The sequence below is a fragment of the Mandrillus leucophaeus genome, unplaced genomic scaffold (genome assembly GCF_000951045.1).
Source record: "Mandrillus leucophaeus isolate KB7577 unplaced genomic scaffold, Mleu.le_1.0 Scaffold3, whole genome shotgun sequence".
In the NCBI taxonomy this organism is placed as follows: Eukaryota; Metazoa; Chordata; class Mammalia; order Primates; family Cercopithecidae; genus Mandrillus; species Mandrillus leucophaeus.
The window spans coordinates 4,575,558-4,590,500 of record NW_012103142.1 but is presented as its reverse complement, the minus strand read 5'-3'; the positions used below and the strand labels follow the sequence as shown (position 1 = coordinate 4,590,500).

At 46.5% G+C, this 14,943-nt stretch overlaps 1 protein-coding gene across 1 annotated transcript in view; it reads right to left on the bottom strand.

Moving 5' to 3' along the window:
* TBC1D22B (TBC1 domain family, member 22B) overlaps nt 1-14,943 on the bottom strand; it is a 73,132-nt gene that overhangs the window by 7,732 nt on the left and 50,457 nt on the right. Inside the window, exons 9-12 of the mRNA XM_011986615.1 lie at nt 12,394-12,500; nt 11,530-11,605; nt 8,541-8,668; nt 8,165-8,260 (exon numbers count right to left, since the gene is read on the bottom strand). Coding sequence (XP_011842005.1) covers nt 8,165-8,260; nt 8,541-8,668; nt 11,530-11,605; nt 12,394-12,500 — 407 coding nt within the window. The remainder of the gene's footprint in view (nt 1-8,164; nt 8,261-8,540; nt 8,669-11,529; nt 11,606-12,393; nt 12,501-14,943) is intronic.

The following is a 14,943-nucleotide window of genomic DNA, read 5'->3' as shown; positions in this document are numbered from 1 at the left end:
ACTCTGAAAAGGGAAAGGTATAGGAAAAGTATAGGAAAATTCCACTAAAGACTGTCCAATAAAGGTGGGAGAATAATTGAGGAGGAAGAGGAAGAACACCAAAGATAATCCGTATAATGGCATTTATTGAGCACTTATTACGTAACAGATGGGGCTCTAAATGTTTCACATGTACTTTGTACTAGTTTGTTTAATCCTATGAGATTAATCTCATAGGATTAATCTCATATGTATCTCTCTATGAGATACATATTATTACCTCCATTTTACAGATGAGGAAATTGAGGCACAGGGTTAAGGAACTTGCCTGGGGTCACAGGGTAGTGCTGGCCAGGCGTTTGAGTCCAGACAATCTGGGCATGTGCTCACTGTCACTAGACTATATACTGCCTGCCCTGGCATGAGAAGTAAGGCATAAAGTAGAAGGAACAAAAAGAAAAGTCATAAAAGAGGCTGTTTGAAGGAAATCTAGAAGCATTCACTTTTTTTGTTGTTGTTCATTTTTACTTTTATTTAGTCATTAAGTCCTTGGACTCATAGTAAGGCTTGATGCCATATTGGTGTCACACTGCCAAGCAATCCAAAGCATATGTTAGCCTTCTATTTCAACTTCTTTGTTTACTAATGTATCACTGGACCCAGCAGGCAGCTCACCCAGACAATCTTAGTAAGGGATTTTGGTGCATAATAGGCCACAGTCCTTACAAAGTATCCAGTTTGTCTTATAGCTGAGAGGTGTGAACCGGCTGCAGATGTGTTACAGCTAAATTCTTGAATGGATTTTTATTATCAGTGCCACTTCTTCCTCTGCCTCTTCTTGGTCTTTCCCAGCCACCAGTGTGACCCAGCTGGTGACTAAGAATTGACTAATTTTACTCTGCAATAAGGGCTGGCACAACCAAAGACAGGATGTATAATGATGAGCAACAAAAGAACATTAAATATGTGCTACTAAATAAGATACTGTATATAGAATCACTTTGCAGTACTGGAACATTCTTTGCAAATGTAAAGTGTATTCAAGCATGTAAAAATACCTTTCTAGTCAAATACTTTAAAACAAACCTCTTCTATTTTGAGAATCAGTGAGGAGGCAAAACATTTCCTCTGGTCCCAAGACAACTTTTCAAAAACACGTCCCTGCCATACAAGCTTGTTGAGAGTCAAACTTTTATTCATTGGCTCTTCCTGAATCTAGGCATTTGACAAACTTTCCTCTCAAAGAAAGCTGTGTAGTTTCCCTCAATGGCTTGTTTTTGTTCATATGTCTAGGAATTGTGCCCTTTCTCACACCAGCTTGTTTTGGGCAGAAGATCTTCAGTTCCCAGGGTTCCCTCTGAACCCTTGTGTGCAGGATTCAAACTGGCAATTCACCAAATGTCTGTAAAGACAGGGCCCCCATTTGGGCAATGTTCCACAATCGCACCCTTGAGTTCTTGCAGAAGTGGTGGGTGGATGCCATCTGGTTCAAGGGATTTATTTACATTTAGTTTATTATTGAGGTCTGGAACATCCTACGGGCTTAGCACTATTTAATAACCCTGACCTGTCTCCTACAAAAGAAACCTTCAGAGTGGGAATCTCTCCAATGGTTTCTTCCAGCTGACTCCCTTGTCATTTCACTCAGTCACTCACCCAGTCACTCACTCACTTGAGATTCACTCTGTTGTCCACTGATGGCTCATTGCACCCTTGACCTCCCTGGCTCAGATGATCCTCCCACCCAACCTTCCTAAGTAGCTGGGACTACAGGTGTGTGCCACCATGCCTGACTAATTTTTAAATATTTTTTTGGAGACTGGGTCTCCCTATGTTGCCCAGGGTGGTCTTGAACTCCTAGGCTCAAGTGATCCTCCTGCCTCAGTCTCCCAAAGTGCTGGGATTACAGGCATGAGCCACTGCACCTGGCCTCTTTTTATGTATTTAAAGAAATGTTGGTTATTAGTCCTTAGAGTGCCCTGCATGGTGCTTCTCAAATTCTGTCCTGAGCCCTCTGAGGCCTTGCTGGCGCTGGCCGACATATTCCTGGGCTTCCATGTTCTGGGCTTTGCTGCTGCTGCTTTCCCGAGATGACTTTTTAGAATAGAGTGACCAGGTATTTGCTCAGGCACCTGTCCCCTCTGACTCAGGCAGACACTCTTCACAGAACTATTATCCTAGAGTCGGTTTTCAGGCCTCCTATGGGTCGCTTAATACTGTACAGATTTTCTGCCTGCTGCTCATCTAAGTGCCCACAACTGGGCACAGCTTATGCTCGTCTACACGTGCAGTGAATTTTTGATTTTTGGAGGTGTTTCCCTGCTCCCTGTTGTAACCCCTTGGTTTTGGGTTGTAATTATGTGTGCTGCAGTGACCACAGGGGGCTTGTCATGCCTTTCCTCATCATGAACTCACTCAACCAGTTCCTGTCCTGAGGTCTGACATTCATCTGCTTTGGGAAGTCTTCCCCAAGTCTGACATCTGCAACCTGCCTTGATGGCATATTCTGCCAATGGCTGTTGGGAATAAAAACATGTTTTCATTACAAACACCTGTGGGGATAGCAGGCCTCTCAGCACTCACAGGCTCCAGCTGTATTCCCTCAAAAGTTCCCTTTGCTTACTTCCTTTTTCTTTTTCTTTTTTTGAGACAGAGTCTCACTTTGCTGCCCTGGCTGGAGTGCACTGGCGCGATCTTGGCTCACTGCAATCTCCGCCTCCCAGGTTAAAGCGATTCTCCTGCCTCAGCCTCCCAAGTAGCTGGGATTACAGGTGTGTGCCATCATGCCTGGCTAATTTCGTATTTTTAGTAGAGATGGAGTTTCACCATGTTGGCCAGGCTGGTCTTGAACTCCTGACCTCAGGTGATCTGTCTGCTGTGGCCTCCCAAACTGCTGGGATTACAGGCATGAGCCACTATGCCTGGCCTCTTACTTCCTTTTTCTAGGATCAGAGTGGAAACAGGAGGCCCTAACAGGCCTCCTATTGCTGGCCCAGATGGCCCTGTCCTCTGGGCAGATACAGTCCTCGTCAGGCTCCCCGCTGGGTAACAGAAGCTCCATTCACTTCCGTAGTAGTACATAACTTACATAACTGTACACTGTGGTAATGAATTGTGATTCTGTAAAAACGACCCGCATCAAAATGGGTAGAAAACATCTATTTGTCTATTTGGTAGGTAGATTTGAGCACTCTTACATTGTCTCCGCCATTTACTTTCCTTCCAACCTTTTGAGGGTGGACTCATGACATAAATCTTAAGCGTGCAGGTTGATGACTTTTTACGTAAGCACACACCCAATTAACCACCACCCAGATGAAAACAGAGAACACTTCCCGTGTCTCAGAGACTCTTGCTCCTCCCCAGTCAACACGGCCTCCCCAGCCACTGATCTAACTGAAGCCTGAGAGCGCCACCAGCGCCCAGGTAGGGCTCTATGGCTCCACAGATAGGCCCAGAGCTGCTCTTCACCCATAACCTGCACCAGCCCTGTGGACTCCCTGCTGCAGTCCGCCCTGGAGCATTAGAGCCTCTGCTTCCCCCAGGGATGCGTGCGAGGTGATTTCAGGCCACTTGGAGGGAGAGCATGAAACGGCAGCAGGAGATCACGGATCTTTCTGGCAGTGGAAGGAGAAAAACCCAGGAGCCAGAATCGGAGGAGGTCACAAGGAAGACCCTGGGAGGAATTCTTTTTCAGTTTTAAAACAACAGGTTTTTGTTGTTGTTGCTAAATGTTTCTTTGTGAGGAGAAAGCCTGCTAGCAATCTCCAATGTAGGGGGATACATGGGGAAGAAGAAATCTTGAGTTGGAAACATAAGCAGATCTTTGCCTGGGAACAGCCACCATGTGAGTTTAGCTCAAGAGCTCCAGGAAGCACCTGGCAGGCCTGGGACTGACAGGCAGCAAAGCATAGTGGTTCAGAGAGTGGATTCCAGGCCTCTACCACTCACTCGGGTGACCTCGGCCTAGTTACTTTAAAAAAAAAAAAAAAAAGGCCGGGCATGGTGGCTCAGGCCTGTAATCCCAGCACTTTGGGAGGCCGAGGTCTCCCCAAAGTGCTGGGAACCCAAAGGGATCACGAGGTCAGGAGATCAAGACCATCCTGGCTAACCCGGTGAAACCCCGTCTCTACTAAAAAATACAAAAAACTAGCCGGGGTGAGGTGGCGGGCACCTGTAGTCCCAGCTCCTTGGGAGGCTGAGGCAGGAGAATATGGCGTAAACCCGGGAGGTGGAGCTTGCGGTGAGCCGAGATCACACCACTGCACTCCAGCCTGGGCAACAGAGCGAGACTTCATCTCAAAAAAAGAAAAAAAGAAAAAAAAAAAAAAGCGCTAAGATTTAGCTGCTATTAGATTGAGCCTCACAAAACTGCCAATATTCAATCATTCTGATCTACAAAAACAATTGCATATGATTCAACCTAACATTATTACTACGATTCTATTACACTAGCCCAGGCTGAGGGCAGGAATTGTCGAGAGTCCCCTCCTACCACGAGAGGCTTTGACCCAGCTCTGCTGACAGCTCTCATTTCAAGCCGCCCATGGGCCCCAGAGGATCCAGCCATTCTGCTCCCAGAGTCCTCTGTGCAAATGTGCCTCAGGCTTCTTTGTCCAGCGGTCTCAGGAAGGAAACCTCTCAGTGTGATCTCCTTTGTCAGTTTTTGGTCCCTCTGCCAGGCAGTGGCCCCAGACAACTGCTTGGCCAGGGAGAAGCACGCACCCTTGCTGCTGGGGGGTTTTGCCGCAGCTGGGACCCAGCCCTTTGCCCCTGTGTTCTCTGATGCCTCATCCCAGTTTCCTCATCCAGGTCAGCAGTTTCCCCCAGTATGAACCTTGTATGGTTTACTCATTATGTTAAAAACCACTTAATTAGAAAAGTGGGTTTTTAAAGCTTGCCTCATTGCTTCCAGGACTCATGAATACACTAAAGGTAGTATTAATATCAATGATAATAAGCGCACTGTTTTGAGGACTATGTATCAAGTACACTATTCTAACTGCCTCACATGTATTTGTTACTTTAATCTCATCATAGCCCAAGGAGGTAGGTCCTATTGCCCCATTTATAGATAAGAAAATGGAGGCACAGAGAAACAAGTTACTTACTTACAGCTGCATGTTTAGGAAACTGGGAGAGCTGGGATCTGACCCCAGGCAGTCTGGCTCCAAAGACCATGGTTTAACCACTGTACTATTGTGTACAGTCCCCAACCTTGACAGGAAGCTATCTGCTTCCTCTCTGGACCCCTTACTGGCTTCCCTTATATCTGGCTCTTTTTCGCTGTTCTTTAAGTGTAACCAGTTTGCTGGTCTGCTAAAACTGCTGCAACTACCACTTTTATTTCTGTAACCACTTCACCTGGTTTTTCTTTGAGTCACTTAAGGTGGCTTTTAGCCCTAAAACTTCTCTTCCAGGCTGGGCATGTTTGGTTTTTTACAATACCTGTATTCATCTACAGAGCTTCCTTCACAGTGATTTCACCACAAGCAGCCCTTCAGCAGTTAGGATACACGTGCCTACTTTCTCTGTGAAAGTCACACCCAACAGTTCAACCTTACACAATGCTCTGTGCCCTTGTTCCTCACACCTCTGCCATGATTCTGTCTCCTAAAGGGCACTGCCTGTCTAGCCTAACACCCAGGCACATTTTCTTCTTTTATCATTCATAGAATTTTAGAACTATGGAGGTGGGAGGAACTTTTCACCTTATCCAGTTTAATCGCCCATTCTATTTTATCTGAAAGAAAGACTTGAGACTCCTCCACGAACAGGATTAATCGAGGTGTTAATAGTGCAGCAGACAATAGTCCCAATGCTGTTCTGCTGGGTATTGCCAAAAGACCGCAGACCTACCAGATAATTGAAAATGCTACCCAGTAAAGAACATCTCCAGGATTAACATAGCTGTAAAGTCACAGAGTATTGTCCTCTGTTCTGCCGATACTGTGAACTGCTAAAAGCCGTTCCAGGAATCATCTGCACCTCCCTGAGCTGATCTGGGAAGCACTTTTATCACGTATGGCAAAGCTCTGAGCCTCGCTCATGATAACTAAATTAAACTTCATGCTCTTATTATCCGGCTCCACCTCAACCACATTATCAAAATGGATAGCTCATCCCGGCATACAGCCATTCCAGCCCCTTGTCCTCATTTATCCTAGAATGCCACACATGCTGCTCACTGGCAGAAGCCATGGTTCTTAATCAGTAGCCTGAAGCCTCGGCACCATGGCTAGCATCTACTCACAGAAATCAACGCATCCGCTCTCCTTTTTCTTCCACAGCCCTTACTTGGGCAAGCTGGGTCCTGTCTTTCCATCTATCTACTAAACAGTCTTCTGTTCTTTTGCCGCCTAACACCAATCACAGAGTGGTAATGCTCAGGGATCACATGAGACACTGCTGATCTTCAGAACATCTACGTTATAGTTAGAACTTATAAAAGCATTCAACTTTCTCTGGCTTTTCCCCCTGCTTTTAAAATAAGTATATACCTATTAAAAACAAACAAACCAAAAAAACTCTCAGTTCAGAAACGTGCAAAGCATAAAAGCAATACACTCCCCACCCCTAACCCCAATGATTCTCTCTGGAGAGCCTGACAATCTCTCTCCTTAATCCTTATTTCCCTGACCCTGGAACAGCTCCTAGCCCACCCACCACCTAACACAGGCCCTTCTTGAGTTTTCTACATAGGGACTCTGAAGCACCCCCACCCCAGGGATTCCTGGAGGCTGTACTCTCGCTGGTCATCCCCTCTCAGCCTCCTCTGCTCCCTGACCTCTTCATGTAGTCACATAAGAGTGTGTCAGGGCTGGGGCCCTGGTCCCCTTCTCTGTCCATCCTTCCTTCCTTAGGGATCTCATCCAGTGTGTTGGCTTTAAGTAGCGTCTAGGCAAAGGCTCCTAAATTTATAGGTCCAGTCCAGATCTCTCTTTCAAACTCCAAACTCAAGATATATTTGCCTAGTCTGCATCTCTATTTAGACGTCTAATGGTACTTCAAATCCAATATGCCCGAAGCTGGACTCTTGCTGTCCCCACTGTAGCCTTCTCCATAAACTATAAAGCCATCCAGACTCACCCCTTTCTGTTGTACTCTACACCCAATTCATCAGGAAATGTTGTTGGCTCTATTTACTAAATAGATCCAAAATCTGCCCACTTCTCACACCTCCACTGTCACCATCCAAGTCCCACCACCTTCATGTCTCATCTGGAGGACTACAGTAGCACCCTGGGTGATCTCTATTTCCACTCTTGCCCACACCTACAGTCTACATAGAAGCCAGCGTGGCCCTATTGAAACATAAGTCAGATTGTGCCACTCTCTTCTGCTCATGGCTCTCTTAGAGCTCCTCTTCCACTCAGAGTAAAAGTCAAAGTTCTTACAGTGGCTACAAAGTCCTCTGTGATCTGGGTCCCTGTGACTCTTCTGACCTCACCTCTTCCTACTCTTCGCTTGGATCACTCTGCTCCAGGCCACACCAGTGACCGCCATGATTCCTTCCATGGCTCAGGCATGCTGCTGCCTGAGGCCCTTGCACTGGCTGTTTCCTCTGCCTAGACACTCTTCCTGCAGATGTCCAGGTGGCTCGCTCCTTCACCTTCCCCAGGTCTTTCCTCAGACGTCACCTTCTCAGTGAACCTATCGAGACTTTATTCGAAATTGCAACCTGTCTCTTCTCTATCACCTAATAAAACCTTTACCCTGCTCTACTTTTTAAAAAAATATTATTTCTTAGCACCTTTACATTCTTTTTAATTTACCATTTACTATGATGTTTACTGTATGTCTCCCCACAACTATCAGAATATGTAAGCTTTATGAGAACAGTTTCTCTCTCTGTTTCACTTCCTAATATAGCCTTTGTCTTTGACAGTGCTGGCATGTGGCAAGCATTCAATAAATGCTTGTCAATGAATGATTGAAAGATCTCTCAGGCCTGCCCAGTCACTCTGCAGCCATTCTGGCACAAAGACCCTTCTCACACTGAAGAACCCTGGGCTCCAGTGACTTCCTGCCAACTAAGAGGGATGACCCCTTCAGAGCACCCCTTCTCCCTTCCTACTCCCAGCCAGGTACCTGCTGTGGCACCTTCTGTCTGTGCTGCCCACTGAGGGGCTAACTCCCATTCTAATGTTCACTCCCTGCCCACGCTAAGCTCTTGGCCACTCACCTGAAAGTCCTCCTCATCCAAGATCTCTTTCCTCCACTTGATCAAGAAGGCTGCACACACATAGAGATGAAAGTGGGAGAACCCTTCTGGTTCAGACTGGGAAGCAAAAAAATAGAGTTAGGTCTCCCAGCCCTGACAAGGATTCAGCTCTGGTCCTCTCAGTTCCATTCCTACTGGGAGGAGGGAAACTCTTTCACGGTTGGGGAGATGGAGTTGTGAAGAGACTTAGCAAAGGCCCTGCCCTGAAGCTAAAGCAGACATGGAAGTAGAAAAGGGGAGACGAGGAAACTTCTAAGCAGCTACACTCCACAACTTGGCAGGGAGCTGGACACCTCAGGGACAGCCTGGCACAGAGAGGCCAGGGAATCCCTCCTACCTGATATGTGTCCCACAGGCGGATGGTGCAGCGAAGAGGAAGCTCCCGCATAAGCAGGTTGTTCATCCAGCGGAAGGCAAACTGCAGGTATTCTACCTCGTACCTCCTGAAGTGATTATGTACCTGCTCTGAAACAGGAAGCATCATTGGGGATCATCATCCTAGGGGACTGGACCCTGAAAGGGCCACAGGAACCAAAACAGCGGCCCCCACTTCTTACTGCCCCTCTCATGGGTAAGCAGACACAGAGGGGCAGACAGGCGTCTGACTGTCCTTTATGTTTGACTCCATCATCTCACGGCAACACTGCATGGTTAACTCAGCCCAGCAGACACAACTATTTTAACATCCCACAGCGATGTTCTAGGAGCCCCACTTCCTTCGTGGGGCTGCTCTGGCCACAAAGCAGAGGATGTGAAGTTCACTTGGCTGCTCCACCTTAGTACTCATCAGAGAAGGAGCCAGAATGGAAAAGAACCATGGAGGTCACCTTGGCCACCCTCCTACTGGCAAGGAACTCCTCTTCAGCATCCCCGCCAGATGGCTAGCCAGCAGCAATGTGAACACTGCCAGCGAAAGGGGCTCACAAACTCCACTCAAGGGCAGCCTCTTCCACTGACGTATGAAGTGATTCACCAGAAAGCGCTTCACCATATTCAACAAAACCAGCTGCCTCCTGACTCCCAGCCCTTGGTGTTTGTGTGGTGTTCTCAGGTAAGCCCAAATAAACCTGACTGCTGTTCTACATGACAGCTCTCCAAATAATGCTTAGTGGGACTGTTTTCTAAATTACTGTCCTCAGTTTCCTAACCTATAAAATGGGAATAATCACTCACACCTCAGAGGGTTTCAGGGAAGATAAACGAGAAAACACAAGTAAAGTGCTTACAGTGGCACCTGGCACATGGTAAATATTTCAAACAATTCTTGAAAGAAGAACTATTAACAATGGTTATGGCCAGGTGCCATGGCTCACGCCTGTAATCCCAGCACTTTGGGAAGCCGAGGTGGGCGGACTGTTGAGCCCAGGAGCTCAAGACCAGGTTGGGCAACATGGCAAAAGCCTGTCTCTACTAAAAATACAAAAATTAGCCAGGCATCGTGGTGCACACCTATAGTTCCAGCAACTCAGGAGGCTAAGGTGGGAAGATCCTTTGAGCCAGGAGGTCCAGGCTGTAACAAGCCAAGATTGCACCACTGCACACCAGCCTGGCCGACAGAGCAAGACTCCATCTCAAAAAACAACAGTTATTTCTGGGGAGAAGAATTTAAGGAGAGGATAGATTCCTACCTTATCACCCTGGCTGGAGTACAGTGGTGCGACCTTGGCTCACTGTAGCCTTGACCTCCTGGGCTCGAGAGATCCTTCCATCTCAGCCTCCTGAGTAGCTGGGACTACAGTCGTGTGCCACCATGCCCAGCTACTTTTTAAATTTTTTGTAGAGATGGGGTCTCACCATGTTGCCCAGGCTGGTCTTGAACTCCCGGGCTCAAGTGATCCTGCTGCCTTGGCCTCCCAAAGTGCTGGGATTACAGGTGTGAGTCACTGTTCCCAGCCTGTTTAAATTTTTTTAAATGAAGAAGTATTACTTCTACAATGCAAAGAAACATCCAAGATATATATACACTTAAAAATCCACTATTCCAAAGTACTATGCCTTTATGTATCATGTATTTGTAAGGGCGGAAAAAATAAGGATAGGGCAGACAGTGGCAGAAACCACAACATCTGCTTGTTGGAACCTGATTGATGACCAGCCTCTGGCAGCCAGCTTATCCCCCAGAAGAGGGCAGCATACACCCTGTGCTAGGATAGGCTCCGCTTGAGGGATGTCAGAGACCTGCCCGCGGGGCCCCACCGTGAGGGCTAACAGCTGGGCCAGAGTGATAAGACACAGCGGAAAAAAAACATTCCACATGCGGCATATGGGAAGTAACTGTGAATAAACAAATGGGTTCAGAAGATTGAAATGCTGAGTCATAAAACAGAGTGAGTGGAACAACTCAAGGAAGGTTTTCATGAAAAGAGAACCTGGGAAAGAAGAGAGAAAGATATACAATGCTGGGGGTGGGGGTGGGCAGCAGGTTAAGGAAGAAAGGCTTTGCTTGGGTGAAGCAGAAAATCCAATGAGTAGGAAAGCCTGGGAATAACATTTGTTATTTATAAATGTTATAAACAAATAACATTTGTGTCAGGACAGGCAGAGTCCTACGGGAGCTACTACAACTTAACTAGTGTTAGAGATCCCACCGACTTCTCTCCCGGGGCCTCAGTTTCTTCATCAGTCAACAGCAGAGCTTCCTGAGTTGTCCTTTCGTTCTAACATTCTACAACTCTAGGCTAAAGCTGAGGAATTCCTGTAAGGCTGTTCCTCAAAGACATGTGCCTTAGGAAGAGCCACATCTCAATTTCCCCACTCCACACAAGTCCTGGGAAGCTGTGTAAAGTCCTGCTCGGGTATCAGCCAGGCCCGAAGACTCCATGTCAAGCCCAGGAGTTCTGAGTTACATCACAACATGAAGGACAAGGCCGGACGACAGGCTGGATGCTGAAGGCAATGGAGAGTCATGGGAGGCTTCAGAGCAGAAGAGGGATGTGGCCAGAACAGAGCTGCAGAAAGATGCAGTTGTGTGACAGATAGTTTGGAAGAGAAGAGTATGGAGGAGGCAAGTCCTCTGAGAAGGAAGCTGGACCAGAGCTGTGGCTGGGGAAATGGGGAAGGGGTGTACTGAGGAGAGCTGCTGAAGGAGAACCGATAGAGACTGGTGATAGGAAACCAAGGGGAAAGAAGAACTTGAGATAACAGCACAGTTCTCACTTTGCCTTCCTGCTGAGATATGGAAGGATACTGGTGCTGCCAGCAGCACTGAGTGCACTGGAAAGGGTCATGGCTAGGAAGACAGCTGAGGAGAGGACCCACAAGTACAACCGGCTCATATCAGAATCAACTGTGCCATTGCTAGAGAACTCTTCTCCCTCTGAACCTACCATCAATCCGGCTGACAAGCTCTTCCAGTGCCTTCACCTTCTTCTGGATCCCTGGTTGTGCAAAGGTGTAGTTATCCTGCAAATGACACAGAGCCCAGGATGAACATGGACTCTAACTTGTGCTATCACCTGACATTCACTGAAACACGTTTAAAAGTTCAGGCTGTTTTCCAAAGCTAGTACCAATGGCCAGTGACAGTGTTCTGGGAAACAAAGAAATCTACAGAACAACAGTGTAGGGGGAAAGCCCAATGGAGTCCTGCAGTGTGGAAAAAACCAACATGCTTGGGGTGCAGGGCAGAAAGGAGCAGTCTACTTCAATGACAAAGCCAAGGCAACATGGAGATTTCTGCAGACTCCAAGGGACATGACACCATCACTGTTTTGTTTTTGTTTTTGTTTTGAGATAGGGTCTCACTCTATCGCCCAGGCTGGAGTGCAGTGGTGTGATCATGGCTCACTACAGCTTTGACCTCCTAGGCTCAAGCGATCCTCCCACCTTAGCCCACTGAGGACCTGGTACTACAGGCACATGCCACCACGCCTGGCTAATTTTAAAATTTTTTGTAGAGATGGGGTCTCTCTATGTTGCCTAGGCTGGTCTTGAACTCCTGCGCTCAAGCGATCCTCCAGTCTTGGCCTCCCAAAGTGGTGGGATTATAGGCGTGAGCCACCGTGCCCAACCCACCATTGCTGTTTGAAAGCTGTAAAGCTAATGAAGAAGGACAGAGAGGGACCAAAAGGAGGAGGAGCCATAGTGGGTGGGTGGGTGGTCCTGCCTGATACAGAAGAGCAAGAATGAAACCAAAGGCCTGCTGGGAGCCCCTGGACCTAGATGCTCCCACAAGGGCAGAAGCAGCTCACCTGGATTCCATCCAACAGCTTGCTCATGCACCAAAAGCTGTCAGCCTCAATGCTTCGCAGCATGTCTTGGGACAAGTTGGTCACATCAAAGTTCTCCACATCCTCTTCTGTAAAACAAAAGGTGAAGAAAGTCCAGAGGTCTTATCTAAAAATAGAGAGAGAAAGATAGATTCGAGTGTCTTCAACGGGGTCTTTAGCGCCAAGTGAGGACCAGGCTAACCTGATGTTAAGAAACGAGGGCCTGCCCCTCGACTCTCTGTGTCAAGTGGACAAATGTGTCCCAGGGAAGTTCTTGAAGATCTCATTACAACACTGGACAGGCCATTTCTCACACTAGTCCCCATCAGGTTCAACATATCTTTCTCTTCCTTGGTATTTGTTCACTCAGTTTTAGAAAATGATACTTCAGGTCTCATGTTCAATGAATTATACTCAGCTCCCTGAAGATGGCCTGGAAAATGTCTTTGATTTCAGCTCAGTGAGCTGTCTAGCACACTCACACTCATATGTAGGGAGAACAGCTAGGATCAGAAAGCCCCCAGAGTTTAAAGATGGAATTCCCAAGTTCTGGCAAGGCAGACCCACAGTCTTGCCACTCAGAGGAGAAGGTATGCATGTGAAGGAAGATGAGTCAAGCCTGTGAGTGCTTCTAGGACTTAATTCCAACAAGACGGTATTTCTCAAGATGGGTTCTGCAAAACATCAATCCTACAGGACACTCAAAAAAAGGGTGGGGGGTTGGGTTCCACAGACAAATATGGTTGGGAAATGATGCATTAGATATCCCCATCTTGGGGATTAGCGAAGATCACAGAACACAAAAGGGTTTGAGAAGTTAACAGAAATTCTGCATTAAGTAAATCTGCTTAACTTTGTTTATCCAGCATTTCCCAAGTTTATCTAGCCACGAGACCTCTTTGGAGAGGACTATCTGTTAGCTTCTCATGGAAACCTCCCACTGAGTAACAGGAATGAGAATCTGTCTCGTCTGAGATGCAAGTGAGGAAAACATAAGCAGCCTTCTAGAAACCCGAAGAAGGAAAAGGCTATGTGATGTGTCCTTCCTAGCCGGTGTTTAACTCCCCCTTCCTGTCACAGAGAGGTGAAGTAGTAAGAAGTGCTGTGTTTGCCCAACAAGAAAGGCCTCTGTGTATGTCTGCCAGAGGCCGCAGACAGAAACAGTCAAGCCCTTGAGTTCTCCACCAGACAGCTTTTCTCCTCAGACCTACAACCCCTTTTCTGGAAACAGATGTTCACTGCAATCCCTTGCGCTACAGAGACGCAGGCATCAGACAAAATGTATTCAGAATCTAGCTTTTTTTTTTTCTTTCTTTTTTTTGAGACAGGATCTCACTCTGATGCCCAGGCTGGAGTGCAGTGGCATGATCTCGGCTCACTGCAGCCTTGACTTCCCAGGCTCAGATGATCCTCCCACTTCAGCCTCCCAAGTAGCTGGGACTACAGGTGCACACAACCACGCCCAGCTAATTTTTTGTATTTTTTGTAGAGATGAGTTTTTGCCATGTTTTCCAGGCTGGTCTCAAACTCCTGGACTCAAGTGATCCTCACACCTCAGCCTCACAAAGTGCTAGGATTACAGGAGTGAGCCACTGTGCCTGACCCCAGCCTTTTCATTTCTAAGAATTGTTACTAAGACCTATAACTGAACCTCCTCAAGATAACATGTAACAACTCTTGGATTCTCATCCTGTTTGAAGAGCCATTTTTAACATGAACATGGAGGCTGGGGGAAAAAAAACCCCTCTTGAGAAGGGTGGGGTGCTTTATCAGAAAAGCCATGACTCTACGAATGACCTGAAAAAAAAAAAAAAAAATCCAACTTGAAGGCCAACTGCAGTTAATATACATAAAGTGCTAAATACAGTGCCTGGCACACAGTAGGCACAATATAGCTATTTTAATGAAATTTATTAGGAACTTATAATGACATAAAAAAGCATGTCACAGTATTAAGGAGAAAAGAGGGGAAAAAGTATTTATGGCATACTTTCATACTGTGCATACAATATTTATGTGTTTATATAAGCACAGAGGAAAGACAAAACATCGCAAGGTTTACAGTATTTATTCCCCAGGTGGTACGAATGAAGGATTTTATTTCCTTAAAGCTTTATTGGACTTTTCAAAATTTCTATAATAAGCATAATTTTTATAGTCATTTTACATGCACAGTATCTTAGAAAAAAAAAGAGCCACAATTGACTACATCTGCCGTTTATCACCAAAAAAGAATAAAGATTTTGTAAAACAACACTAAACTTGCAGAAACTAAAAATCTAGATAGCATATAAAGATCAATTTGAGAAATCACATTTTATTTTTATTTTTGAGACAGAGTTTTGCTCTTGTCACCCAGGCTGGAATGCAATGGCACGATCTCAGCTCACTGCAGCCTCTACCTTCCAGGTTCAAGCAATTCTCCTGCCTCAGCCTCCCAAGTAGCTGGGATCACAGGCATGAGCCACTACGCCTGGCTAATTTTGTATTTTCAGTAGAGACGGGGTTTCACCATGTTGGCCAGGCTGGTCT